This window comes from Prionailurus bengalensis, chromosome D1 (assembly GCF_016509475.1).
Source record: "Prionailurus bengalensis isolate Pbe53 chromosome D1, Fcat_Pben_1.1_paternal_pri, whole genome shotgun sequence".
In the NCBI taxonomy this organism is placed as follows: Eukaryota; Metazoa; Chordata; class Mammalia; order Carnivora; family Felidae; genus Prionailurus; species Prionailurus bengalensis.
In genome coordinates, this window is record NC_057346.1 from 113,643,435 (window position 1) to 113,669,934 (window position 26,500).

General features: G+C 65.3%; 1 protein-coding gene and 1 long non-coding RNA gene across 7 annotated transcripts in view; both read left to right on the forward strand.

The window, feature by feature from the left end:
- OSBPL5 (oxysterol binding protein like 5) overlaps window positions 1–26,500 on the forward strand; it is a 78,531-nt gene that overhangs the window by 41,637 nt on the left and 10,394 nt on the right. For 2 of the 6 annotated variants that reach the window (XM_043581977.1, XM_043581979.1), the window contains exons 2-11: window positions 11,877–12,033; window positions 13,961–14,043; window positions 18,186–18,266; window positions 18,524–18,625; window positions 19,668–19,871; window positions 20,559–20,643; window positions 22,467–22,638; window positions 22,965–23,160; window positions 24,915–25,099; window positions 25,727–25,808. In XM_043581977.1, coding sequence (XP_043437912.1) covers window positions 11,877–12,033; window positions 13,961–14,043; window positions 18,186–18,266; window positions 18,524–18,625; window positions 19,668–19,871; window positions 20,559–20,643; window positions 22,467–22,638; window positions 22,965–23,160; window positions 24,915–25,099; window positions 25,727–25,808 — 1,347 coding nt within the window. Of the gene's footprint in view, window positions 1–1,700; window positions 1,866–2,374; window positions 2,550–8,236; window positions 8,437–10,818; window positions 11,106–11,876; window positions 12,034–13,960; window positions 14,044–18,185; window positions 18,267–18,523; window positions 18,626–19,667; window positions 19,872–20,558; window positions 20,644–22,466; window positions 22,639–22,964; window positions 23,161–24,914; window positions 25,100–25,726; window positions 25,809–26,500 lie in introns of those variants that run through there. The other 4 variants (XM_043581976.1, XM_043581981.1, XM_043581980.1 and 1 more) reach the window with 4 other exon arrangements.
- LOC122484111 lies at window positions 14,050–15,420 on the forward strand. Its single transcript, XR_006297540.1, has 2 exons — window positions 14,050–14,367; window positions 14,938–15,420. It is a non-coding gene; the product is annotated as an uncharacterized LOC122484111 (long non-coding RNA).

Sequence of the window (26,500 nt, forward strand, 5' to 3'; positions counted from 1 at the left end):
AGACAGACACACAGGGGAGGGCCATGTGACTGCAGAGGCTGGAGGGACGCTTCTTCCCTTCACCCGCCCGGGTCAGAGAGCCTGGAGGGGGTGGCCCTGTGGTCTCAGGACGTGACTGGGGCGTCTGACCCCACGTGGGCTGGGGAGCCACCGGGAAGCTCCCCCGAGCACCACCTCCCGGGAGCCGGGACAGGCTGTCCCCGACACAGAGCTGAGGCTTTTGTGTGCCAATGCAGGTGCCCAGGGCGGGGCCCCAACTGGCAGGCTGGGTTCCCTGGGGCGTCCCAGGAGGCAGGCGCCGAGGAAGGGACAGCGGGCCGTCAGGACCTGACGTGGCAGGACGGGTGTCCATCCTGACCCAAAAGGACATGTCATGACCCAGGACCAGCTCTTTGTCACTCTCGGTATCATTTTTAGCTGTCTCCTGCTGCTCACGAGGCGCCTGCTTAGCGCTTCGTGTCTCGGGACCTGTCATCTTACAGTGTGACCCGTGTGTCGGGAACAGACCCAAATGTAGGTCTCGGGACATTGGGAATAAGCCTTCTCATCTCCCCCACAGCGGTTTCTCAGTCCTGATAGCTCTGGGGGACCCACGCTCGGCGACCTGGGTCTTCAGGGGTTCCTTCTCCATGTCTCAGCGACTCCACTGGACGGCTCACAGGTGGCAGGACTCGGGGCTGGATGGCCGCTGCTTCAGTGTCTGTAAAGTGGCTCAGGCGTGCCAACAAGGCTGCTAGAGAGAGGGTCATGGGTCAGTGCCACGCGTGGGGACAATGGTCAGTGGAGATGTGGTAAGTTGTGAAAATTCAACTTTTTAATGTTTGTTTATTTTTGAGAGAGAGACAGACAGAGCGTGAGCAGGGGAGGGGCAGAGAGAGAGGGAGACACAGAATGTGAAGCAGGCTCCAGGCTCCGAGCTGTCAGCACAGAGCCCGACGCGGGGCTCGAACCCACGAACCGTGAGATTGTGACCTGAGTGAAGTCGGACGCTCCACCAATGGAGCCACCCACATGCCCCGGTGGAAATTCAACTTTTTAAAACAGAAACCGTGCCCCACCCCACACAAGTGCCTCTGCCCGAGTTCCTGACACAGCCCTCCAGGGCCTGTGGACGTGGTTACAATACTTTACTCTTTTCGCGGATGGAGAACAGTCCCTGGCGTGGATGGGCCGAGGCTCACCCGTCCACCCGCCGGCAGGTGCCCGGGCCGTCGTGACTGAACGTGGGTGCCCACGTCGCTGTGTGGAATACGTCTTCGTTTCCCTTTTGGCCTCTTCGGGGACCCGAGGCATGGCCCCCCGTGTTTCACGGGTCAGGCCAGTGTCTCCTGACGCTTTCTCCCCAGGAGGCTGGGTGCCCCCACCTGGGGTTGGCTCCGGGCTGGTGGCAGGTCCTGGGGGCCTTTTGGGCACCGCATCCTCGAGCCGTCACGTCACCTTCCTGGACCGTCCCCACCGTGGCGGGAGGGGCAGAGGGCGCTTGGCTCTGTGCCACCGTGGTCCCACCTGACTGGCAGGGCCACTTTCTCCTCCAGACACGTGACTTCTGCCAGAACCAGTTTCCCCGTAAGCCAGCAGGGCGGGGCTGGTGGAGGCGGGGACCGGGGGTGCCCGGCTCCGGGTCACCAGGAGCTCGCCACGGTTGGTTAGCAGAGCGGCCCAGACGGCAGGGCTGCGGTTCGTACCCCAGCGGCGGCCTGCCCGGCCGGTCCGCGGGGGAATAAGGCTTCACGCCGGAGGCTGAAGGGAGGGGGGGCCCGGACCCCTGGGAGACCCCGTCGGCTGCTCGCCCGATGGATGAAAACCTGCAGGGCCAGGCTGCGCGAGGGGGAGGATGGCACAGCGCACAGTGGGAGTCGGCAGAGGTGGGCCCGCTGAACGCAGGCCTGGGAGTGGCGGGGGGGAGGACGGCCTGTCCACCCAGCGGGGTCCTGGGCTCTCACCCAGGGCCGGGAAGCCTGGGGATATCGCAAAGACGCAGCCCGGCAAACGTTCCCTCTCTGGAGTTCTGGTCCCGGCTCCCGGAACAGTCCCAGCAGAAGTGGGCGATGTGGGAGGCCCAGCACCACCTGCTCCGGGCGAGCTGGGAGCGGGGAGGCCCTCCACGAACCGGCCGCGTGGCCCTGGCCGAGTCAGCTGGTTCTCGGGCCTCAGTTACTGCATCTGTGAAATGGAGAGAAGGCATGCGAAGGGAGCATTTGAATGCTTGGGGGGTTTTTTTTGGGGTTTTTTTTGGGTTCTTTTGCTTTGCTTTCCAGACTTGGATCCTCCCGGCCCCTGGACAGAGTGGGAGGCAGACGTGGGGGGGATCGTGCCTGCCGCCCACCTGCTGACTCACTCAGCATCCGGTGCCAGTGAGGACAGAGCGCAGGGGTGGCGTGCACACGTTGGTGGAGCTTCTGCTGTGTGAGAACCGGCACCCGCCGCTGAGCAGGGAGTTTCCAGTTTATACAAGGATTCGCCGTCCACGTCAGGGAAGCCAGGCCTCCCTTGGGCCCCTCCACGCCGCAAAACCCCGTGAAACCTGCTCCCACCTCAGTGCTCTGCGGGCAGGAGCTTGAGCCCTTCTGGAAGCTCCAGTCTGCGGAGGACCTGGGAGCCGGGGGGCTGAGCCCGTGTAGGATGGGGAGGGGGGAGTGTGGGGGTGCACGTCCCGTCCCAGGGCAGGTTCTCCTGGAGGAAGCCGGCTACCGCCCATTTCCAGGTGGGCGGGAGGGAGGCAGGGGGTTTCTGCACCCCTGCACTCGGGCCGGGAGACACGTTTGGCCTTTGGCCGGAGCAGCCGCGGCTCTGGGTGGTGGTCCCACCTGTCTCGGGTCCTTGGCGGCTCCTGCGAGTGGGGGAGCTGCAGCCGGGCATGGCTCAGATCCCTGAGCGGCGCTCCCAGGTGGCTCCGTTGACCCCGCGTGCACGGAGGGGCAGAGGGGACCGTGCGGGCCCGGGGTTCCGCTGCCGTCCGGGGCAGGGAGGTGCTCCCGCCCAGATCTGGAGCCCTGTCCCCTGCAGGGGAGAGTCTGGAGGGGTCCGTTAGGAAGGAAGCTTCACCCTGACCCGGGACCCGCGTGGCCTGGGAGTGGTTTTGTGGAGTCCGGGTCCGGAGGGGCATGAAGGAGGGGGCAATAGAATTGTCCACCGAATAGGCGGCCGTCGGACACGTGTCTTCCGTGTTACCTATTTGAGACGGTCAGTTGTGGCAGAGGCTCGATCATTTTGCCCCCGACTTCCGCTCACGCCGCCATCTCAGCCCTCGTGTGGTCGGACCACGGGCACTAAATGAATGGTGCACGTGGGAAGGAGATGCCCGCAGCCGGCGAGTGGGGAGCGGGGAAGGGGCCTGTGGGAATCCCGCGTTGTTCAAGGTAGATTCCGCCTGGACCGTGCCCGAGGCTGGTTCTGGGACAGGATGGAGCATAATTACTGCGTGGCGTCCAGCAGCCCGATTCCCCGGGCCGCCGTGCGAACCCACCGAGGGTCCCCGCGTGCACGTCCCACCTTTGCGTTTCGTGGGCGCTGTTCGCGGTCTCTCCCGCGCCTTCCGGAGCCCCCCCCTCCCCCAGCCTCATTCCACCTGGGGAGGGAGACTGTGCTGGTTTCTGCTGGCCCTGGCGCTCGCCGTCTCGGTCCCCGTGGCGTCCCCGTGGCGTCCCCGTGGCGTCCCCGCGCTCCTGAGCCACCAGGCTTATTTCTTTAGGGCTTAGCGTCACAAACAGTGGTAGTTCGCGTTTCCTGGCCAACAGCACACGCAGCCCTTCTAAACCTTTCCTGAGCCTCGTCTGTTAGCCTGCACAGCGGCCCTCCACGTCCGTACCGTCATCGGCCTGTCACAGACCGGGAAACCACGGCACAGAGCAGTGGAATGGCCCGTGTGCCCCGACAGGGACTGCCTTCCGTCCTGTCCCACTCGTGTTCTCTTTGTGGGCTCCTGTCGACGACTGTGGCAGGAAGTGAGAACAGCACCATGTCCGAGTGTATGGGTTAGGGTTCTCGTGTGTGTGTGTGTGTGTGTGTGCAGGCTGGTGTGCAAGCCCAGAGGACGGGGAGCCAGGAGCCCCCCCCGTCGCTGACTTGACTCTGTGCAGCAGGTGTGTGTAGGATGTTGCCCATCCCCAGGCGTCCAGGCCGCCCCCCTTTCTGATGGCGGGTGGGGGGGCCCCAAGGCCAGCTGGGCTGGTGGACGTGGTGCAGCCATGATGCTCCGGTCATGCCCCAGAACAGCCTCGGGCACTGCCCAGGTGGGATTTACATTGTGTGAAAACTGGACGTGACGTTCGCACAGACCCCACATGCCCAGGAGCACAGGACCAGGGGCTGGGCACAGGGGGTCCTTCAAGATCCGGGGCGCGTGTCCCCTGAGCGTGCCAGGGCGCCTCCCACCCAGCGCCGAGCAGCCTGGGGCCAGGCAGGCTGGCGTCTAAGACGACCCACGACAGAACCGGTGAAGGGGCCGCGTGCGTAAGAACACCCTTCTTTGGAGAGGGGAACGGTCCGTCCGGGGTGCAGAACTAGCTGGGCCTCCTTGTCGGCCTCCCCTTCCTGAGACGCCCAGCAAACCGGGCGGCCCGACCGGGCAGGGGGCCCCGGAACCACCCTCCTCCCTCCTGAGGGCTCAGCCTGCCGGTGGAGTCCAAGGTGGTGACCGCTGTTGAGGGACCCCCGGTTCCCCTCCGCAGAGGGGGATCCACCTGGGGGCATCCCTGCCTGCACACTCTCCCCCTCCCAGGGTCCCCAGCAGGGTGCGGCCCCAGCCCTCGGCTTCCCCCCCTCCGCAGGGTCCCCCTTCCCCTCGGGAAGGGCCGACACCTGCCGACCCCAGAGTCTCCTGAGCAGGAGTAGCTGCAGAGGGTCCCATGGGGGGATGTGGGGGCGGGCAGTGGGGGACACTGAGGCTGGAGGGGTCTGGAGGAGAGGGGAGGCTGGCCCGAGCCCCTGGGGTCCGCAGTGACCCGCCTCCCTGCACTGTACCCCCGCCCCAGCCTGCTGCAGCCCCTGGGGCCCCAGCCTCGGGGGGAGTGAGGCACACGTGAGCTGTGGCTCACTGCAGCCCGTGACCCACTTTCTCCAGCTTTCTTGCGGGAGTTGTCTGCCCACACGCGAGGCTCCAGCCCCATAATAAGGGAAGACGAGCAGCCGGCTCCAGCAGAAGCGCCCCAGCTTTGGCCGTGTGCCCCCACTGCGGCGGCCACCTAACTGCGGGTCGTCAGTCCCCCTACCGGGGCAGACAGCGGCCCGTGGGGCCTCCTCCCCGGGGGGAGAGCCGGGCGGTGGGGGCGCCCAGAGAGAGGGCTTCAGCACCCCGGGCAGGTCCCCCCCACCCCCCACCCCCCGCCCAGGTACGTCCAGGACTTGTAGACGGAGGCCAGGCCCCCCACATGGGCTTCCTCTTCCAGAAGGGGGCGTGAGGTCGCTCCTGGGCCCCAACCCACCTCCCTGCTCCAGGTGTGGGAGGGTGGGGCGGGGTCCCTGACCGCCGCGGGCCCAGGTCTCCTAGCTGGGCTCCTGATGCCCCCTCTTGCGGTGGCCCTCCCCACTGCACCCCCGCCCCAGAGGGGATTACAGTCTGCCTCTGAAAATCAGCCCCCTTCAGTCGGGACAGCCGCAGGATCTGGGGGGGACATGGTGGGGTCAGGCCTTCAGGGCACCACAGGGAGCCCAGCCCGGGGACTGGGGCTCCCAGAACCGGGTGGGAATGGTGTGCACCGGGCAGTGCGTGTGGGCGGTGCCCAGGCCAGCTGACCCCGGCACTCAGCTTGCAGTTGGCCCGGTGTCGGTCAGGAGGCCAGGTGGGCGGATGCCAGAACCCGGCCCTAACCCACAGCCGCATGACCCAGCTGAGTCAGCCTGAGAAACGCCCAGGCCGGCAGGCCACTTCCTGCTCCCGCCCCGCGTTCCTCCACACTCCACAGCCACGGCTGGGAAATGTCTCTCTGGGGGAGGCCCCGCTTCTGCTGACCACCCCCCCACCGGAGCCTGGCCCCCTCCCCTCCATTCTGGCCCTGGCTTCAGCCCTCCACAGCACAGAAGGGACTCGGGGCCTGAAGCTGTGCCACCAGAGAGGGCCTGGCTTATGCCACGGGGCCTTACACTGGTCATTTTCCCTCTGGGGGCCTTGGTTTCTGCATCTTTTCAACAGGACATTGAGACCTTCTCTCCCTGCCTCTTGGGCGCCATTGCATTGCATCTGATGGGGGACCACGTGTGAAAGGGCCCAGGGGCACCTTGAGGGTCATCAGCACAGCAGGTAGACTGGGAACACCCCAGTCCCAAAGCCCCTCGGGGCCCGAACACCAGTCCAGGTGGGCACCGGGAGACCTCGAAGGACCAGCCCCCACACACCAAAGTGCATGCCGGGATGTCCTGAAGAGGCTGCCACTCCCCTGGGGCCTTCTCACCCTGCCCAGGTTGAGCCAAGTGGTCGGTCCAGCCAGGGGACGGCAGCCCGGCATGCTTCTGGAAACTCGTGCTGGTGTCTGCCCTCTGGAGGGACCAGAGCAGCTGCTGGGCTGGAGCGTAGGGTGGCCTCCCTGGCGTGGCTCTGGAGACCTGGGTGGTTTTTCCCCTCAGCAGGGTCCTCACGGCCACTAGCCTTGGGACCTTAGCAGGTTTCTGGAACGTAAGGGGGTGTTGTTGACAGGGTGGCTGCTGTCTTCCAACTGATGGCTGCTGTCTTCTAACTGATGGCTGCTGTCCTTCCCTGTGCATTGGCTGTGAGGTCGGAGAGCCAAACGGCGGGGGGGCTTATGTCGCTTCATCCCTGAGCCTGTCTGTGACTTTGGAGCGTTTTCCCCGCAGCCTTTTACGGTCCCCTGCATTCAGGCAAAGGTATGAGCCCAGCCACGCTGGCGGCAGTGGTGGTGGGAGCCAGGCGACGAGGCCCTGCTTCTCTGCTCCCATCGGTGACAAAGAGCCGCTGGTGACCTGAGCCCTGTCCCCCCTGCCTGGGAGCCTCTGCTCTTGCCCCCAGCACGGCTGGGCCGGACCCGTCACTCTGGCCCCTGGTCTGAGAGCTCACCAGGCCCCTGTGGGCCCCTCCCTGGGCCCCCGCAGGTCTGGGGCTTTGCACCCCCCCTGCTCAGAAGAAACCTCCATTTACAAATAGTGCATGCCAGGGACTTGGAGAGAAACGGGCGAGCTGGGGCACACAGCCGTCGGCAGTGGGGCTGGACCCCTCTCCCCAGCTCTGTGTGTGGTCCCCAGGCATCTGTGGGGGGACCGGGGGAATGTGGTCAGAACCGTACCCCCACTTGTGCGCCTGCGGGTGGAGTGGGAGGTGCGTCCATTCTGCTGGATCCTGCTGGATTCCTTCTCTGTCTCAGGCCTTCCCACGGAGAGCTGAGGCTTGGCGGGTTTTGGCCCAGATAACCGGGCTGTGCGTCCCGCCTGCGGAGCCCTGATAAGGCACCAGTGACCTTTCTTTATAAGGATCCCATTGTTCTAGCTCGAAGGTGGGCGTCTGGGTGCTGATGGAGGGGACAGGGCTTGGGGGCAGGAAACTGCCCAGAAGGCAGGTTCCAGTGGGGGCTGGGAGTGTGCCGGGGTGGGGGCGGGGTGGGCTCCGTGCCCACTCCCCAGGCCTTGCTGTTGGCCTTGGCCCAGCATCAGAGAGCATGTCACCTGGCAGGTGCCCAAACGAGGATGTCAACTCAGGGACGCCGGGCTGGCCCAGCCAGGGGCACAGCCTGACCTGTACCTGCATGCTCGGGGCCAGCCCCGCGTGGGACCCGTCGCCCACTGATGTGGGGGGGCTCTCAGGCCCCAGATGGGAGACCAGAGGGAGTGCCCCTGCGCCCTTGAGCAGCTGGACCCCGGGCCTGGGGAGCAACCAGGCAGGCAGTGAGGGACAGAGGGGACGGCTGCCCACCGTGAGTGCGGCCCCAGGTTGGGGCTGGCTCAGCTGGGGGGGGTCTGTGTCGTCACGTCCCCCGTTCCTCAGCACCCCCTTCCTTCCCCGGGCTGCATGGGGGCTGCACTCCCAGGGCCTGCAAGCCTTCCGTTTCATCCTCAGGAGGCCTCCCTGTGCCAGACCCACCCCCTCCGCCGCCCCTGCCGGCACCCGGAGGGCGGGGCCGCGGTCCTCTGGTGCTCGCATCACCCCTGGCGTGGCGGGCAGGTGGGGACAGGACCCTCTCCAGGGCCACGATGGAGATCTGCCCCAAACCCACCCTGGCCACCTCTCTGAGGACCCTGCCCTGCCCTGCAGAGAAGGAGGAACGAGGCCCAGGGACGTTGGCCGCACAGCCTTCATTCGCCCCAGGGGCCTCTGGGGCAGGCCACGAGTCCCTGCTCCTGGCATGCACTGGATAGACAGTGAACAGGACGGTCAGACACCACTCCTCTCTTAGGACCTGTGTCCTGTGGGAAAAGCTAGTGGAGAAGAAAGGAACCCCAGGGAGAAGGCTCTGGAGCTCGGAGCGCTATGTGGAGAATTTGCTGTGTGAGGTGCGAGGGGGCCGGCCCTCTGGAAGGCAACGTTGCAGCTGAGTGTGGGAAGGACCCTGCCAGGCGGGGGTGTGGGTGACGGCATTCCAGGGGGGATGGTCCAGAGCAGAGGCCCTCGGGGAATGGGCTCTGCATTCTCCAGGGACAGAAAGGGGCCCGTGTGGCTGGGAGAGTAAGTGGGAGGAAGGGTGGGGCTGTGGAGGGGCTGGAAGACAGGGGCCAGGGGACTGAGGCTGGCCTGTGTTCTCTGGGCCGGGAGCCACTGGGGAGATGTGACCCGGATTAACTTTTGCAGTGGACGCAACAGCACCCCCTCCCCAACGCCTCACCCCTGCCTTGCCCACAGCAGAGATCAAGCGCCCAGAGTCAACAGCAGCCAAGGGTGGGACAACAAAGGGAGGTACGAATTCAGAGACCCCTCCCCGTCTGGGCAGGTCAGAGGCGGCTTATAGGGGCCCCAGCACTCTTCTGGGGTGTCAGGACACAGAGGGGACATTCACTGGTGCACACCTGCATTGCATTCGGATTGGAGGGTGTCCATAGAACAGTTCAATTGTTTGAAGGTCACCTCTGATGTGTTGGGCCAATAGGAAGGAAGTGGGGAGAAAAGGAGGACTACTCAGCTGACTGGCTGGAAAGATCCATGGAGGAGGGAGGGAGGGAGCGATGAGAGGTTGGGTGGATAGATGGATAGATAGGCAAATGGGCAGCGGGCTGGCTGGCTGGATACATGATTGGATGGATGAATGGGTGGATGGATGGATGGATGGATGGATGGATGGATGGGTAGGTGAGTGGATGGATGGATGGATAGACAGATGTGTAGATGGATGGATGGGCAGATGGATGGATAAATGATTGGAGGGATGGATGGATGGGTGGGTGGATAGACAGATGGGTGGGTGGACGGATGGACAGGTGGGTGGGTAGGTGGATGGATGGATGGGTGGGTGGGTGGTTAAATGATTGGATGGATGAATGGGTAGGTGGGTGGATGGAAGGATGGACGGATGGACAAGTGGGTGGGTGGGTGGATGGATGGATGGATGGGTGAGTGGGTGGATAAATGGATCGATGAATGGGTGGGTGGGTGGATGGATGGACGGACAGATGGATGGGTGGGTGAGTGGATGGATGGATGGATGGATGGATGGATGGATGGATGGATGACTGGGTGGGTGGATGGACAGATGGGTGGGTGGATGGATGGATGGACGGATGGACAGGTGGGTGGGTGGGTGGATGGATGGGTGGGTGGGTGGGTGGATAAATGGATGGATGAATGGGTGGGTGGATGGATGGACGGATGGATGGATGGATGGATAAATGATTGGAGGGATGGATGGATGGATGGATGGATGGATGGATGGGGGGATGGGTGGGGGGATGGATGGATGGATGGATAAATGATTGGAGGGATAGATGGATGGACGGGTGGATGGACAGGTGGATGGATGGAAGGGGGAGGGAAGGAGGATGGTGTACATGGGTGGATGGTGCAGCTCACAGACTAGAGTCCCACTGGCCATTAGCAGTGCTGGGGGAAGGCACCTATAGCGTCTGAGAAGGCAGCCAGGATCTTCATGCCGTCTCTACTCTGCTTTGGGTGGAGCCGGGGCAGATGGGCCAGCTGGGAGCTGAGACTGAGCTGTAAGCCAGGCTCAGGCAGTGTGGACAAGAGTCCCTCCACCCGCACCAAGTCTGTAAGACTTAACCACTAAGACAGGTGAGACCCCAGGTGAGGGAGGCCTACCTGGGCCATCACCCCTCATCATCCTCCCTGGGGGCCCCTGCAGGTCAAGTTCATGTCTGACTCGTCTTGGCCACCAACCTGGGTGCTTGGAAAATCTCAGCCGGATGAGTCAGTCAGTCAGCTGGGCCTCGTCTCCGGTGCTGGCTTCCTGGCAGGCTAGAAGTGTCCACTGACACTGATCGGCAGGGCTGGGCCCCCCAGATGCCCGTCCTTCTGGCCCAGCAGCGGGTTTGCTAGAAGCCCAGCTGAGGTAGTGGGAGCGTCGGCCAGGAGCTGGGTTCTGAATCGGTCCCAATTGGCTCAAACACAGGCCTCGCCAGTTACTAGCTGTGTGACCTTGGGCCCAAATCCCAAACAGCAAAGGTAACCAGCTTAGCCAGGTGACAAGATAGTGGTTAGGAAGGGAAGGGCTGGGAGCCCCTCACTCTGACCCTCGGGGGGCGGGGGGACACAGAGAAGCCTCTGGGGCTGCCACGGGAGGAGGTCCCGGGCCACCACCAGATGCCCTGGGCCCCGCCCACTCCGGAGCCCCGCCCAGTCATAGCAGGAAAGGCTCTGTGTCTGAGCCCCCGCCCTGAAAGCCCAGGGCCTTGGGAGGAAATGGGGCCTTTGTCTTGGGTTTGGCAGGAAGCCACGGGCCCACCCAGGGAGGTGGTGCAGCCCCAGACCTGGAGGAGAGATGGGTCAGTGAGCCTTCACGGAGCATGTCCTCAGGGAGCGGACTGAGCACGGGATTAGGAGTCAGGGTCCCTGCTGTGCCACCACCCACCGGGCCATGACCACAGGGCAAGGCCTCCAGCTCTCCGAGCCTTGATTTCCTCATCTATAAAATGGGCTGACTTCGGGGACTTATGTCGACCGCTTGCCCCAGGCCTGCCCAGGGCAGGAGGATCTGGGAGGAGGCCCAGGCCTGCTCGTGAGTGATGGGCTGGGCTGTGCCTGGGGCAGGGAGGAAGCTCCTTCGGGAGAGCCAGGGCAGGGTGTGAACTGGGGTGCCTCTGGCTCTCAGCACACCTGCGTTCTCTCTCGGTGCGACGTTGCTGGGGCGTCCGCAACAGAGACCCCCAGGAAGAGCCGAGGCAGAGGGAGGAGAGCCAGGGGCAGGGGGTGCAGGAGGCAGGATGTGCAGGCGGGGCCAGCTGCCCCCGGCGCTGTGGGTTGTGGACCGCACAGCCCTTCTCTCTCTCGGCCGCCTCCCCTGTGTGCGTCAGCGGCCATCTCCCCTCGAATGGCTCCGTCACCGGGGAGGGCGGGTCTGGTGGCCTGGCCTGGGTCCATGGAACATCTCAGGTCCACTTGGCTGCAGCCAGGGTCCTGCAGAGCCAAGGGAGTGCTGGCCTGGGGGTGCGGTGTCCCCAGAGCAAGGTGGTGGGGGGGGGGGGGGGGGCTCGTCTGGGTGGGCGGGGCTACCCGCGGGGGCGTGGTCTTTCCCACAGGGGCGTGGTCTCCCCCTGGCGACTACTCCCTGCTTGCCGGTGGGTCCCGCCCCCCCTCCCCGCCTCCGCCAGGCCCTCCCCGTCCACTCCTGAGACGCCCCAAGTGAGGGCCTGAGTATAAGACGGGGTGACGCCCGCCACTCCCGACTCCGGGCCCCTAAGACGGGGCGGGTGGGAGGATGCCCGCCGGCCCCTGGGCTCCCCGGTCTCAGCGTGAGGTGTGACCGCCTCTCTCCCGTCCTTCCTTCCAGAAGCCTCCCAGCGCCCAGGCCATGAAGGAGGAGGCCTTCCTCAGGCGCCGTTTCTCTCTGTGTCCACCTTCCTCCACCCCCCAGAAAACCGACCCCCGGAAGCTCACCCGGAATCTGGTCTTCAGTGGAGAGAATGAGCTCTACCCCCTCGGCCCAGGTCAGTGCCCGCGGCTTCCCGGGTTTTGTCCTGGTCAGCGAGGGCGATGAAGCCCCATCCACCGTGGCGTCATGGGAGGTCAGCAGGGGGCTCCCTCGCCCGCATTATGGGGCAGCTCGTCCGTGGAGAGGCCGTGTGGTGTGGCGGCCCCAAACCTGCCCTCCTGAGACAGGCCCCCTGAACCCCCGCCCCAGTTCTGGCTGGGTGACCCTGGGCCAGCCTCAGGGCCTCTCTGGGGCTCAGTTTCCTCCTCTGTGAAATGGGGATGTGAGCTCCCAGTTACAAAGGAGTCCCGGGCTCTGGGAGGGAACAGTCCAGACTGGGTGCCCTCAGGCCGCCGGTGGGTGAAGCACTGAGCACGCAGGGGACCGGGTCACCCGTACCTGCTGGGGCTTGCCCGGCCCCAGGTCCCCGCCACCCCAGCTCCTCGTGCCTCCCGGGCCCGCCCAGCAGAGCCCAAGCTGAGCGCCGTCTGCGTGTCTGTGACTGCTGCCCCAGAGGGCCCGCCTCCGCCCCCATCCTGGGAGACGTCGCCTCCTCGGCCTGCCCGCCCCTCGGCCGCTGCCAGCTTCGGGAGGGAGGAGAGGGACGCCCCAGCTGTTCCCGGCCACAGTGTCCGTCCTGCCCCCACCTGCCACCGGGAGAGCTCAGGCCAATAGGCTGTCAGGACGTGAGGGGCTTCTGGGGACATCCCACCCAGTCTCACGAGCAGATAGGAACATGCTGTGTCAGGTCTCACGGGCCAGGGCACAGGACACCTAGGGAAATAAAGCTGACATCTCTTCTCTGCTGCCATGCCCTCTCGGGAGCGGTGGGTGGAGGGGGTGGGAAGGACACATCCCAGTTGGTGGCCGGTCTCAGAGATCTTTGGTCCCCAGAGTGGCCGCCCCATGCAGTGTGGGACCCGGCAGGGGAAGACCTTTTCTCAGGAGGGGAGATCAGGTCCTGGGGGCAGGGGTGAGGAGGTGGGTGTGGACGGAGGAGAGGAGCCAGTTCCAAGAGGAGCTCCCTTGAGCTGGGAGGATCCCCCAGCAGGCGTCACCCACGCTGGGAGGCGACAGAGGCCAGGGGAGCCCCCCAGGACAGCCCTTGAATCCAGGGGGCCTGGAGGAGAGGGCACCTTGGAGGTGGGGAAAGCCCCGTGCTCACCGCCCGGCCCGGGCCTCGGGTCAGGGCGCAGGGGGCTTTGCAGAAGCAGAGGCAGCGAGGCAGCATCCCTGCCGGGGCGGGAAGGCCAGGCACCTTGAGTGGCCTCTGTCCTAGGGCCTTTGCTGCCCTGGTGAAGCCGGGCCCCCCAGGACAGAATCATTTCCCCAGGTGGCCATACTGGCTCTTCTGCAGGGCACGGCTCTCGGTCCCCGGCCCCCCGGCCCCCCAGGGGCTCCGGGAGGTGGGTCTGTGGAGCCCCTGCCAGGGCTGGGTCTGGGGACACCTGTGTCCCCGCCCCACCGGGATGGTTCTCCCCCAGCGGTTACCACCTCTGCTCCTCAGCACAGGGACCCGGCTGTGAGCCCGAGACCAGCCCTTCTTCCTCCTACCCATAAACCGCAGCCTCGGAAGCCCCGTTCAGGACAGAAGGAGCTAGGCAAGGGCGGCTGTTTCCCCGGGACTGAATCCGGACATCTCCCCTTTCTCTCCCTTGCCCTCAACCAAGCTAGACAGGAAAACGGGCACCTGCCAGGTCGAGGTGCAGGGACAGTGCCCGGCCACCTCCCTCCCAGAGTCCAGCTCCCAGAAGGTTAGGGAGAGAGGGCAGGCCAGGCGCGGTCCAGGCACCCTGAACCCACCATGGGCCTCCAAACCTGGACACCGCGTTCCTCCCCTGAAAGCGCGGGCCTGGCCTTACGGTCCTCGAAGGACGTTCCGTGCCCAGGGTGCCCGGGCTCCTCCCTGTGCCCAGGTCCTCACTCCAGCTGCTCTCTTGCAGGGAAGGACTTGGAGCCCAATGGCCAGCCGCTGCCGAGGGACGAAGGGCCCCCGACCCCGGGCTCTGCCACCAAGGGGCCACCGGTAAGAGCCTGGCCGTGGGAGGAAGGGGACAGCCTGCCGTCCCCAGCCCACCTGGGCCCGGAGGAGTGGCTCTGAACCCCGGCCTGCGCGTCTGGGAAGGAAGGCTGGGGAGGAGTCACAAACAGTGCCGTGGGCTGTGTGTCATCGAAGCCGCCTTTGTGGCAAAACACGGGCCGGGGAGGCCCGGGGCCGGACCAAGGCTTGGGCTGCTCGGTGGCATTCGGGGACAGGAGATTCTAAGAGGAGTCCGCGGAGTCTTTCTGTTGTAGGCAAACCGCCGAGCCTCCCCTCCCTCTGCCTTTGCCTCGGCGCTCCCTCCACCGGGTACACCCTCCGCAGGGCGAGTTCTGGAAGCCCACGCGCCCACACGCCCCGCGGGCCTCCCAGGCCAGCCTCTCCTGGCCCAGGCACGGCTGTGCCCTTCCAGGCAGAACCTCTGGTCCAGGGCGGGCGCCGAGGCCCCGAGCAATGCGTGGAGGGTGTTAGGCGTACCCTTCTGTCCCCCAGAGGGTCTCAGGCCAGGGTCCCCAGACGTTGACGGGGGTTGGTGGCTCTGGCTTCTTGCCATGGGGCTGGGGAGCAGTGCAGACAGACAGGCGGTTGGCCCCCTGCCCGACCACCTGCGACCCTGTGTGATCTCGAGTGACTGCCTTGCTCCCCTGGGGCCTCGTGGCCTCATCCAGCAAAGGAGGGCTTGCTGTGGCTCTCGTGGTCTGTCCTTGTGTCTGCCTCGGGCGAAGAAGAAACCAAACCTTTGGTGGGTGCCCCCCACCTGCTGGAGACCGCGTGTCCCTTCCCTGGCCCCCAGGGCCGCCAGCTGGGGAGGAGGAGGCAGAGCGTAGTTATTTGCTTACTTATTTGTATTTAATTTAATTTTTTCATTTTTAATTACAGTATAACACGCATAACCCAGATTTACCGCCCTACCCGTTTCTGAGCGCGCAGCTCCGGGTGGCATTAAGCACGTTCAACTCTGTTGTGCCGCCGTCCCCCATCCGCGACCGGAACCTTCCGTCTTCCGAAACGAAACTCCGTCCCATTAAAACACTACCCCCCCACCCCCTCCCCCAGCCCCGACGCCCACTGTCTGCTTTCTGTCTTTATGGATGTGAGTTCGTGAGGTCCCCGTACGAGTGAAATCCCGCAGGATCTGACCTTCTGTGACCGGCCTGTTTCAATCAGCATCAAGTCCCCGAGGTCCATCCACGCCGTAGCGGGTGTCAGAACGCCCTTCCTTTTTAAGGCTCAATGCTGTTCCCTGGCAGGGGGGGACCACTTGGGCTACTTATTTCTCAAGACACAAGTTTATGGCGTAACAACTCTGGAAACACAGCTGTGTCTTTCTACGAGCCAATAAAACACAGACACTGGCAGCAACCCTTGACTTGGTTCAAATTTCAGATCCGGTCCGTTCCGTAACCGTGTCTGAGCGTCTCCCGAGGGGCACGCGCTGCTGGGGTGCTGCGTCGGGCTCACGGAGAGAACGACGTCCTGCTCTCCTGGTGCATCCGACCTGGCGGGGGGGGGGGGGGGGGGGACAGCGCCAGACGAGACAAGGCCACCCGTAACGTGTCGGCCCCTGGCGGGGGGACCCCAGATGCCGTAGGGCAACCTGGGGCTGCTGTGAGGACGCGGCTTGGGAAAAGGTACAAGCTAATACAGATCTTGTCATCTTCCTCGTGGGGCCAAGTCAAACATCCCCAAACCCGCTGTGTTAGGTGCACAACTCAGTGGTGTTTAGTGGGTGCTCGGTGCTGGGTCGTTCCGAAACCTCTCCGTCCCCCCAGACGGAAACCCTTCAGAGGCTTACTTGTTCTGTTGCTGGGCCAGACGGTCGTTCTGGGGTCATGGGGAATTCTAAAGCATTCTGTGGTCAGCTTTTCGGGGAATGCCAAACTGGCTCCCACAGCCCCTGCACCGTTTCACGACCCCACCAGCGACGAGGGAGGGCTCCCCTTGTTCACGTTCTCAGCACGTTTGTACTTTCCGGGTTCTCCTCCATCGTTTTGTGGTGCTCCCGGCGGCTCTGACTTGCGTGTTGCTAATGGCTGATGATCCGTCCGGGGCTTCTTGACCGACCGGATGTCTCCTTGGAGAAATGTCTGTTCGGGTTCTCTGCCCGCCTTCGAGTTATGTTGTCTTTGTTGTTGGGTCGTAAGCGCTCTTTATATATGCCAGACCTCAGACTCTGGGCAGATACGTGACTGCAAGTATTTCTGTTCTGCTCCATCCGGCCCACCCCCCCACCCCTCCCCCGGCCCCCAGGCCCCAGAGCCTGTGTCTCTTCCTCTGCTGCTTAAAACAAACCCCACTCCTTTGGGTCACATCTGGAGGAGAGCTGGGTGGCAGGATCGTTCGTTCATTCATTCACTCATTCATTCATTCATCCAGGATGCTCACCAAACCCCCAGCTGCCGGGGCGGGGCGTGTGCTGGGATGGAACTTCCCTGGCAGGAGTTCTAGACGACAGACAGGACTGCCTGCGTGGCGGTCATTGTAAAAGGTGTGGGGCCGGCCGGGGGCAGGTATGTCAGGGTCTGAAGGCAGCAGGGCGGTCAGAGCTGTCTTCCTTCTCGGGAGTGGCTCAGTGGGGCCTGAGGACCCAGCGACAGGGAACAGCATTCCAGGCTGGGGGAACAGCATGTGCTAAGGGGGCTGGGGCATGGTGCGTGAGAGGCCCGGCTCCCCAGGAGGACAACCGGGAGCGTCTCTGTAGCTCAGTCCCGGCCCCCAAGAGGCTTGTCACCCGCCAAGTCTGGCATGCACGCCGTCACCCGAGCTTCAGCTCCGAGACTGGCTCTAGAGGCCGCAGGCACCCCTGTCCTTCCTGTGACTCAGCCCCAGCTCGGCCCTCACGAGCTGTGTGACCCTGGGCAGGCTCGGAGCCTCTCTGTGCCACAGTCTCATCTGCGGGATGTGGACGATGATGATGACCCACGGCTCTCGCAGCTCTGTCACTTGTGGTGGCCTGCCCCTCCTTTCCACCCCCAGGGCCTGAAGCTTCTGAAGCTTCTCAGGGGAGAAGCGGCCACGAACCATAGGATTTTCACGTCTCACAAAATATTATTCTCTGGACGTTTTTTTGGCCACTTAAAAAGTTGAAACCGTTCTGAGCTCACAGGCTGAACAGAAAGGGGGCGGGGGGCGGGATTCGGGCCACAGTTTGCTCCGCCCTCCGCCTCTTAGCCTTTAGTCCTGGCCTTTTCTCCACCCGCAGGGCCTCAGTTTCTCTATCTGTTAAAGGACCACAGCCCCTTCCAGCCCCAGATCCTGGATTACTGCTCTCAGCCCGTGTAGCGTGTCCAGCGGGCCTGGCAGGCTGTGCCTCGTCCTCGGCTCTGGTCTGGGCTCAGGACAGGGCTTGGGCATTGCCCACCACTCAGCAGCTCCCAGGGCACCAGGAGTGAGAGTCCCCTCTGCACGTGTGCCCCCCCCCCAGAGGCTGGACACACGGCAGTGGCTAGGGTGGATGCTTCCCGGCACCCCTGAGCTCCTGTCCACCTGCTGTCCTCAGCCTCCCTGACTTGTCCGTCTCTGTACCCTCGGCCCCCACCACTGCTGATAAACTGAACAGAGGGTGTTGGACGGGTGTGAGGACAGTACCTTTCTCTGATCTCTCTGGTTCTCTTGGCCTCCAGCCCACCTGGCCACCCCCAGCCCTCTGCAGCCCCAGAATGCACCTGGCTGCCCCCCCCCCAACCTTCTGTAGCCCCAGAGCTCACCTGGGCGCCCCCCAGCCCTCTGCAGCCCCAGAATGCACCTGGCCACCCCCCAGCCCTCTGCAGCCCCAGAATGCACTTGGCCACCCCCAGCCCTCTGCAGCCCCAGAATGCACCTGGCTGCCCCCCCCAACCCTCTGTAGCCCCAGAGCTCACCTGGGCGCCCCCCAGTCCTCTGCAGCCCCAGAATGCACCTGGCCACCCCCCAGCCCTCTGCAGCCCCAGAATGCACTTGGCCACCCCCAGCCCTCTGCAGCCCCAGAATGCACCTGGCCACCCCCAGCCCTCTGCAGCCCCAGAATGCACCTGGCCACCCCCCAGCCCTCTGCAGCCCCAGAATGCACCTGGCCACCCCCCAGCCCTCTGCAGCCCCAGAATGCACACTGATGCCCCTTCTCTCCCCAACTTGAATCTCTTTTGCAGGTAGAATACAGGCTATACAATGGGTCCGACAAGGAATGTGTGTCCCCAACAGCCAAGGTCACCAAGAAGGAAGCTCTCAAGGTGGGCACGGGCCCAGGAAGTGGGGACACAAGTGTGTCATTTGTCAGATGGGTGGGCCAGTGAGGTCACCACGGCCCGGCCTGCCAGCGGGAGGGGGGCGGGCTGTGCTCTGGCCACCTCCCCACCCCCACTTCTCCCCCCGCCCCAGACTGGACGGTGGGAGCCCCGGTGGGCTGGCGGGCTGGCAGGAGGAGCGGGGGCGGGGGCCAGCTCAGGGCCTTCTCCCTTGACCCGCCCACTGGGTTCCCTGGGCCCAGGCGCAGAAGGAGAACTACCGGCAGGAGAAGAAACGCGCCACGAAGCAGCTGTTCAGCGCCCTGACGGACCCCAGCGTGGTCATCATGGCCGACAGCCTGAAGGTAGGCCAGACGGGCGGGCACGTTGTCCCAGTCTCGGGCCTTCCCAGGGGACATTGCAGAGTCACCCAGGAGGCAGTTGGGCGTGTTTGTTACTGTGAGTCTGGATCAGTGTCCCGTGGGGGCCCCAGCAAAGGACCACAGGCTGGGGGCTTAAAGACAGGAATGCGTTCTCCCCCAGTTCCGGGGGCTGGCCCCTGAAATCCGGTGTGGACAGGGCCGCCCCGCCCCCTAGTGGGGCATCCTTCCTGCTCCCCAGCTTCTGGGGGGCTCCAGGCAGCCCTGGGCTGTGGCTTGCTGATTCCAGCCTCTGCCTCTGTCTTCACGTGGCCCCTCCTGTGTCCGTGTGTCTGTGTCCAAACGTCATTGAATCAGAGCTCACCCGGCTCCAATGTGGCCTCATGTTCACCCGCTGAAATCTGCAGAGACCCTGTGTCCAGTTGAGGTGTGGGGGGGCTCCTGGCCTGTGGATGGGGGTCCCAGGATGCCACGAAGCCCCGTGCTGGGGTGCGGGGGAGGGGAGGCCGTATCACAGCCTCACGGATTGGGCTTAGAGTCTGTGTTTCGATGGGGGTGATGGTGGTCCCTCAGCTCCTGGGACTTCTTTCTGCCCACCCTAAGGTGGCGGGAAAGCTGCTGAACCCCGGGGTTGCCACCAAGGACCCCCGAGACAGGTGTACCAGCACCTGGTCACCTGCCTAGGACTTGGGCCGGCATGGGCTCCTTTTGGCCCCCCACAAAATAAAAAATTAGGCGCTACTGTGAAATTCTTCTCTGGAGCGAGACAAGAACTGACCAACTCCAAAATTTACAAAGCTGACCATCACAATAGTCCATCGGCTGCTGGGTCCTCCGGGGCGGGGGGAGGGGCTCCCATCTGGCCTTGAACCTCACCCGGAAACCTGCTCCTGGCTAGAGCACCTCATTTCTCTGGATTCACTGTAATTTCTGAGTTCCTTGCCCACCACCCAGCTCCGCCCCCAAGCTGTCCGGGTGCCCCCGGGGCGCCGGCCCCCCGCCCCCACAGCCATGTCCCTCCCCGCAGATCCGCGGGACGCTGAAGAGCTGGACCAAACTGTGGTGCGTGCTGAAGCCTGGCGTTCTGCTCATCTACAAGACGCCCAAGGTGGGCCAGTGGGTGGGCACCGTCCTGTTGCATTGCTGCAAGCTCATCGAGCGGCCCTCCAAGAAAGACGGCTTCTGCTTCAAGCTATTCCACCCGCTGGACCAGTCCGTCTGGGCCGTGAAGGTACCTCCGGGGGGCCCCAGGGCTCAGGGGGGTCGGGCCCCTGGAGGAGCGAGGCCCCGCGGGCGGGCCGAGTAAGAGACGGGCGCCGAGGGGCGGCCAGGAGCCTAATCTCAACTGCTCTGTGGGCCCATCGCCACCCGGCCGTGGGTTAGGTCTCTCGGTGGCCGGGGACCAGATGCGGCCCGGGCGGAGCACACGGCGATGCGCAGAGGCTGAGGAATCGGGCCGTGTGAGCCGCTCCTAGCCCAGCCCTCCCTGCTGCACCTTCCTAACCGGGAGGCTGCCCGTCAGGTTGCCAGATAAAATCCAGACTGTCCAGGTACGGCAGGATTTCAGACGAACGCCCAAATGGTTTTTTGAGCGTAGGTATGTCCCAGAGATTGCAGGGGGTGTACTTCTGTTGTGAAAAGCTACTCATTGTGTCGCTGAACGGGCACCCCGAACGTGCGCGTGCCGATCACGGCCACCCGAAGACGGAGAGAATTCCAGAGCCGAGAGCCCAGGACCGAGCCGCGGGCCCCTTCTCCTCTCGCTGCCTGCTGCGTCCGCGTGGCCGGGGGTCTGGCCCCACCTGGGGGACCTGAGGCCGCGTGTGTCTCAGTGCGCGTCTGCGTGACCCCTCGTGACCCGCGTCTCCGCCCGTGCCTGCGTGTCCCCTTGGCTGACGCCGGCTCTCTGTCTCTCCAGGGCCCCAAAGGCGAGAGTGTGGGCTCCATCACACAGCCCCTCCCCAGCAGCTACCTGATCTTCAGGGCCGCCTCAGAGTCCGACGGTGAGTCCCCCGCTGCCCTGTGGGTCTCCCTGGTGGGGCCCTGCCTGGAGTGGGCGCCCTGGGGGCATCGCAGACCAGGTACACGCGGCCCCTTCCCAGACCCTCCCGCTGCCGCCCAAGCAGGACCCAGGCAGATGTCACACAAGCCCGTGTTACCTCTCGGAGGTAACCTCTCGGAGCCTCAGTTTCCCCAGGCCAAAACGTGAATACTGCCCGGCCACCCAGTTGTAACGACCACCCAGTGACCTTATTTAAAGCAACCAGATCGCAGCTGCTGAGCGCCACGCACATGCCAGGCCCCGTCGAATCAGCAGGTTCTACTGTTTTCACCTCCGTTGACATACGAGGAAACTGAGGCACGGGCACACTGTCCCCAAGGAAGCCCTGAGGTCTGGAGAGCCATCCAGGTTCCCGGGCTCCCAAGTGCGGCGCGCGTTGTTGGAGCGCCCTCCAGTGGCGGCTCTGGGGAAATGCAGCTGCCCCTGTTTCAAGCCCTCGGGGCCCAGAGCGGTGGGGGGGCGGGGCTGGTGGACGTTGTCCCGTCCACACCCCAGGAGGGACCCCTCCCCCGTTTTCGTGGAGCCCGTGGTCTCAGGGGAAGGAGAGCAGCCCACTGTCAGACAAGGCAGATCGGACTAAAGCGTGAGCTGGGTCCCAGATGGGCGGGGGCGCCGTGAGCAGGGAGGGACGGTGTCCACAGCCCCTGTGCGTATGAGGGTGGGCTTTCTGGAGGACGAGGAGGGGGCCCGGGAATGGGCCTCGAAGGATGCGTAGCATTCGGGGTGTCTGGTCCTTTGTGGCAACGACGAGGCGAGCCCCGAGCTCAGCAGGCCTCGGTGTCCCCACTCTTTCCTGCGGGGGCTGCTCCCGTGACCCCCACCTCTGCCCCCAGGGCTGGGCGCTCGGGCTCCCATCAAGCCTGCAGTGAAACCCCGTAGGACCCCGGGTGCCCCTGTTTGCAGGCCACCGTCCCTGCAAACCCTTGCCTCCCAGTCCCGGGCCCAGGATGCCCCCCAAAGGATTCTGTGGGTTTCAAAGTTAGGGAACGAGAGTCACGCTCTCCGAGAGGCCGCACTTTGAAGGCCCAGACTAGGGAGGTATCGTCACCGTCCTTAATCCCACGCCTCGAAGCCCTGAATCTTTTCTCGGAATAACGCTTGATCACGTGATGTGCGGGCATAGACGCCCTCGTGAGTGGGAAGGCCGCTGTTAGTAATCCCACCAGGACACTGGGGGTCACCTTGGCGGACAGGCGTCCCCACAGCTGTGAGCGCCGCCTGGGACACGCGAGCACTGCTGGTCTCACCCGCTGGCAGCCTCCGCCAGGATGGCAGCAGGGATGGAGGGCGGGTGGATTGGGCCGGCTCTGCCTCAGGGCCACCCTCCCTCCGGGACGCCCTTGGCTGCCTGCCACGTTCAGGAGCCCCCTCCCCAGCCTGCCACCCACTGTCCTGGCCTGTGCCGTGGGCCAGCGGGAGCCCCGGGGCCCCTGAGGCGTACCCCTGCCCCCCAGGCCTGGGGCAGGCGGCTGTCGGCTGTCGTCAGGCAGGGCCCCGTGTGCGGAAGCTGCAGGTGCCTGGGTCTTGCTCAGGTGTGACCTTGAGGGAGGGAAGGGCGTCTTCCTTGCCCCGGGCTCCTGTCTCCCCCAGTCGGGCGGGGGCTGGCCGCCAGGCCCCGTCCTCGTTCACGTCTGCCACCCGCACTCGCCCACGTGCACCTGCGTGGCGGGGGCACCTGGGAAGGCTCTGCAGGGGGGTGGGGGACGCACAGGGGAGGGGCCCTTCCCGGGCTCGCAGTGGACTCACCCTCCCTACCCCCCGCAGGCCGCTGCTGGCTAGACGCCCTAGAGCTGGCTCTGCGCTGTTCCAGCCTCCTGCGACTCAGCTCGTGCAAGCAGGGCCGTGACGGGGAGCCCGGGTCCTCGCCGGATGCGTCACCCCCCTCGCTCTGCGGGCTGCCCCCCTCGGCCACCATCCACGACCAAGACCTGTGCCCGTGAGCAGGGGTGCGGTGGGCAGGGGTCGAGCCCGGGTCTCCGGCCTGCTGGGGACCCCAGGACCCTGGCTGTCACCGGGACTCACACGCGGGTCTCCTTGTATGTGGGGAGGGGGGCAGGCACCATGGAGGCCTGGCCACCAGACCCCGAGGTCAGGAGGCAGCCTCCTTCACCCCGACTGGGCCCGGGGGCCTCAGTTTCTTCACGTGCACACTGGGTTAGACCCGAGGATGCGGGTGCAGTGCCGGCAGCGAGCCGCGCCCTGGGTGGGGGCGCCCGGGCCGCACCCCTGACCTGGGACCCCCGGCACGCCCCTCCCTTCCAGGCTGAATGGCTCCTCCCTGGAGAACGACGCTTTCTCAGACAAGTCGGAGAGGGAGAACGCAGAGGAGTCGGACAACGAGGCTCAGGACCACAGCGGAAAGACGAACGAGAGCGGGAGTGTCCAGTCGGAGACCCTGGAGGGCCTGGCGCCCGGGGGGACCACGTACGTGGAGCAGGTCCACGAGGAGTTTGGGGAGGTGAGAGCCCGCCCCACCTGGGCGGCCGGTGTCGCCCCGTCCCCCGCCTCCCCGGAAAAGACAGAGGCCTCGGTGCCCGGCTGGCCCCTGGACGGGAGATTGTAGTGCCCGGGGTGGGAGTGCTGGGGGACCAGACCAGACCAGGGTAGTGTCCACGACCCAGAGAGAGCCAGGGGGCCGTGAGGACTCTGCTGACGGTTTGGGAAGACCCTGGGGGGGGGTTAGGTGGGGGCCCGCCGAGGTCCAGAGAGGCCTTTAGAAAGCCAAGGAGTGGGGGTAGAAACCCGGAGCCACTAGGGAGGAGCCTCTGTCAGGAGGCCGACAAGGGCGCCTTGGTCCCCGGGCAGCCCTGGAGGAGGGCCAAGGGGCGGGGCTCAAGACACATCAGAGGAGGACGGGCAGGTCCCAGCCTGATGGCGACTCACCTTTGAGGCCGGCAGCTGGGGGTAGGGTCAGGGCCATGACACTGGGGGAGATGCACGTGAGGGCCCTGGGGCCGAGAGCGGGCGGCCCGAGGGACCCTTCAGAGGCCCAGCACAGACGAGGCTGGGCTCCACAGAGGGACCCGGGAGACCTGGCAGGGGCCCCAGGACAGGTGTGCTAGCACAGAGAGGCAAAGCAGCTTGTGTAAGGCGGCCCAGCAGGGTGGAGACAGATACCGATCCTGCCTCCCTCGGGGTGGCTGCCTTCGGGCCACAGACACACACAGCCCTGAGTTCACGGCCCGCCTGTGCTGTGCGAGCTCAGCTGTGTGAGCTCGGGTAAGTCGCCTGTCCCCTCTGTAACGTGGGGACGACCGCAGTGCCGGTGCCCAGGGGCCACTGCGAGGAGTAAGTCTGGGGAGAAGGGGTGCAGGGGCCGCCTGGGTCCAAATCCAGCTCAGGGCCTCATCGGGGCTCAGGGGTAGGCAGTTGAGGGGACCCCCCCCCCCCACCAGCTGAGTCCAGATCCGCCCCAGGCCAGAGGCATCAAAGGCTGAAGACGGTGGGGTCCCCGGGGAGGGATGATGGGCTAGACTTCCGCCCGGGCTTTGTGGGACTCCCCCGTGTCCCGGCTGTACTGCCCCGTCCTGTGAGCGCCCCACGGAGCTGGCCACGCCTCCGTGACGCTCTGAGACTCTGCCTGCCTCAGGGTTTGCTGGTTGGCGTGGACGGCGAGGTGCAGCCACCCGACCCCGCTGCCCAGACCCAGAGGGACAAAGCCCTGAGCCCCCACAGCTCTGTCTCCTTGAGTGTGTTACTGGGAAGGACAGGCGGGGGCTAGGGCGGTCCCCACCCGGCAGTGTGACCCTGGACCCTTATTTTTAAAGGAAGCGCAGGCCCAGAGCACCCCCCCCGCACCCATGTCTCCAGGCCACTGGGAAGATTGAATGGGCTGGGGTGGGGTCTCCCCGTACCCACCGCGCCTCCTGGCACCACTGGGTTTCAGCAGCCAGGGTGGGCGGGCTCTACCCTGCGCACAAGTCGGGGGTCGCCCAGACCGAGGGGAGGGCCCAGGTCGGCCAGGCTGGCAAGGAGTGGAGGCAGACAGCAGCCAGCCTGGGCCAGCACGTGCCCCTCTGGGTTGGGGTCGCCGGAGAGAGCAGGGGGCAGACCGGGCGAGACAGGCCGGCTGGGCTGCCGGGGGCCAGACCGAGGACGCGCACGTCCCCCGGCCAGAGCCGGCCGCCCCTGTCCTGCCCCCGTCCCCGCTCCCCCCGGGAGGCACGGACTGGGGGCCTGACCGCAGCCTCCTCCCCCCTCCACCGTTGGCAGCTGGGCCAGGCCTCCCAGGTGGAGACTGTGTCCGAGGAGAACAAAAGTCTGATGTGGCTTCTGCTGAGGCAGCTGCGGCCGGGCATGGACCTGTCCCGCGTGGTGCTGCCCACCTTCGTGTTAGAGCCTCGCTCCTTCCTGGACAAGCTCTCAGACTATTACTTTCACGCCGACCTGCTGTCCAGGTGAGCGAGCAGGGGGCACCCTTCCCACCCGTGCGCACCCGGAGACCCCAGCCTCCCTCAGCCCCCGGCCCCTTCATGGATGTTTCTGGAGGGGCCCTGGGGTCCGGGGCTGAGTTCAGCCTCGTAGCGGGCCCCGTGTCCAAGACCGGCCCCAGGAGGAGCAGGTCGAGAGGGAGGAGGGGGGGCAGGCTGCCCGTCAGGTCAGGGCCGGAGCCATCAAAGGTGAGCGTGGGGCCAGCCCCGAGCACCTTCTGTGTGTCCCGAGCTCTGGGCGTTGGTGCCCTCAAGCCGAACCCTGCAGGCTGTGGAGGCTGGAAAGAGGGAGGCTCGGGAGCTGGGCGAGGGCGGGCGTACCCGGGAGGGCTTCCTGGAAGCAGAGGCACCCTGCCAGCCCTCCAGCCAGCAGCACCCTGTCTGCCCCAGCATTGTGCTCACCCCGGCACTTTCTGGTTAGGTGGAGAACCGGTTCCCTGTTGGAGGGCGGGCAGCTCCCCTGCTTCGGGGCTGGGCGGGACGGGAGGGGCCCGGTGGCCCGTGTCCAGCCAAGTGGATGGAAGGTGGACAGGGCAAGAGGGTGGCCTGGGGGATCCCGGCCTGGACTGAGGGGCCTCTCCCGTCCTGGCACAGGGCCGCCCTGGAGGAGGACGCCTACAGCCGCATCAAGCTTGTACTGCGGTGGTACCTGTCAGGCTTCTACAAGAAACCCAAGGTCAGGGCCCCGGCGGGGAGGGCGGGCCCAGTGGAGGTGTGGGGCTGTGGGCCCCCTGCTCTCACTGCAACCCCAGCAGCCCTGTGCTCATCAGAGCCCGATTTGGGTTCTCAGAAAGGTTTCCATGACTCCCAAGATGATCACGAAAAGCAGGTCCCAGGGGTTCCTTGAGGTGCAGGGGCGACAGCCCCTTTCCCAGCACCGCTGTGTGTGGCCGCTGCGTCTCTCAGACCTGGAGGGTCCCGCTTGGGCCCTTCGGGGGATTCCGTGGGACACGGGCGTGACCGTGTGGTTCTGGTTCTGCTCCTCCACTGCGCCCAAGGGGAAACTGGGGCTCGGGGGAGGGGAGGGACGGCCCCGGAGTCACACAGCAGATCCAAGGTCTCTTAACTGCCTCGGGGCCCTCGGCAGGGCGGGGTGCGCGCCCACGTGACGGCCCTGGGTGGGGCGCTGCTGGGGCAGAGAAGGAGCCTCCGTCTGGGAGGCTGGCCAGGGCAGGACGGGGCGCCGCAGGGGCGGCTCCGGGCGGGATCCGGGCAGCTCGGCAGAGAGGAGCGGACAGGAGGCTGCGGACGGGGCTCGGACAGGCGGGGCAGGCGTCCTCCGAGGGCATTTTATCGCTCGTGGAGCGATTGCCTCCGAGGGCAATAAATTGCCCTCCGGTCTCCGGGGGGAAGTGCATGCATGCACAC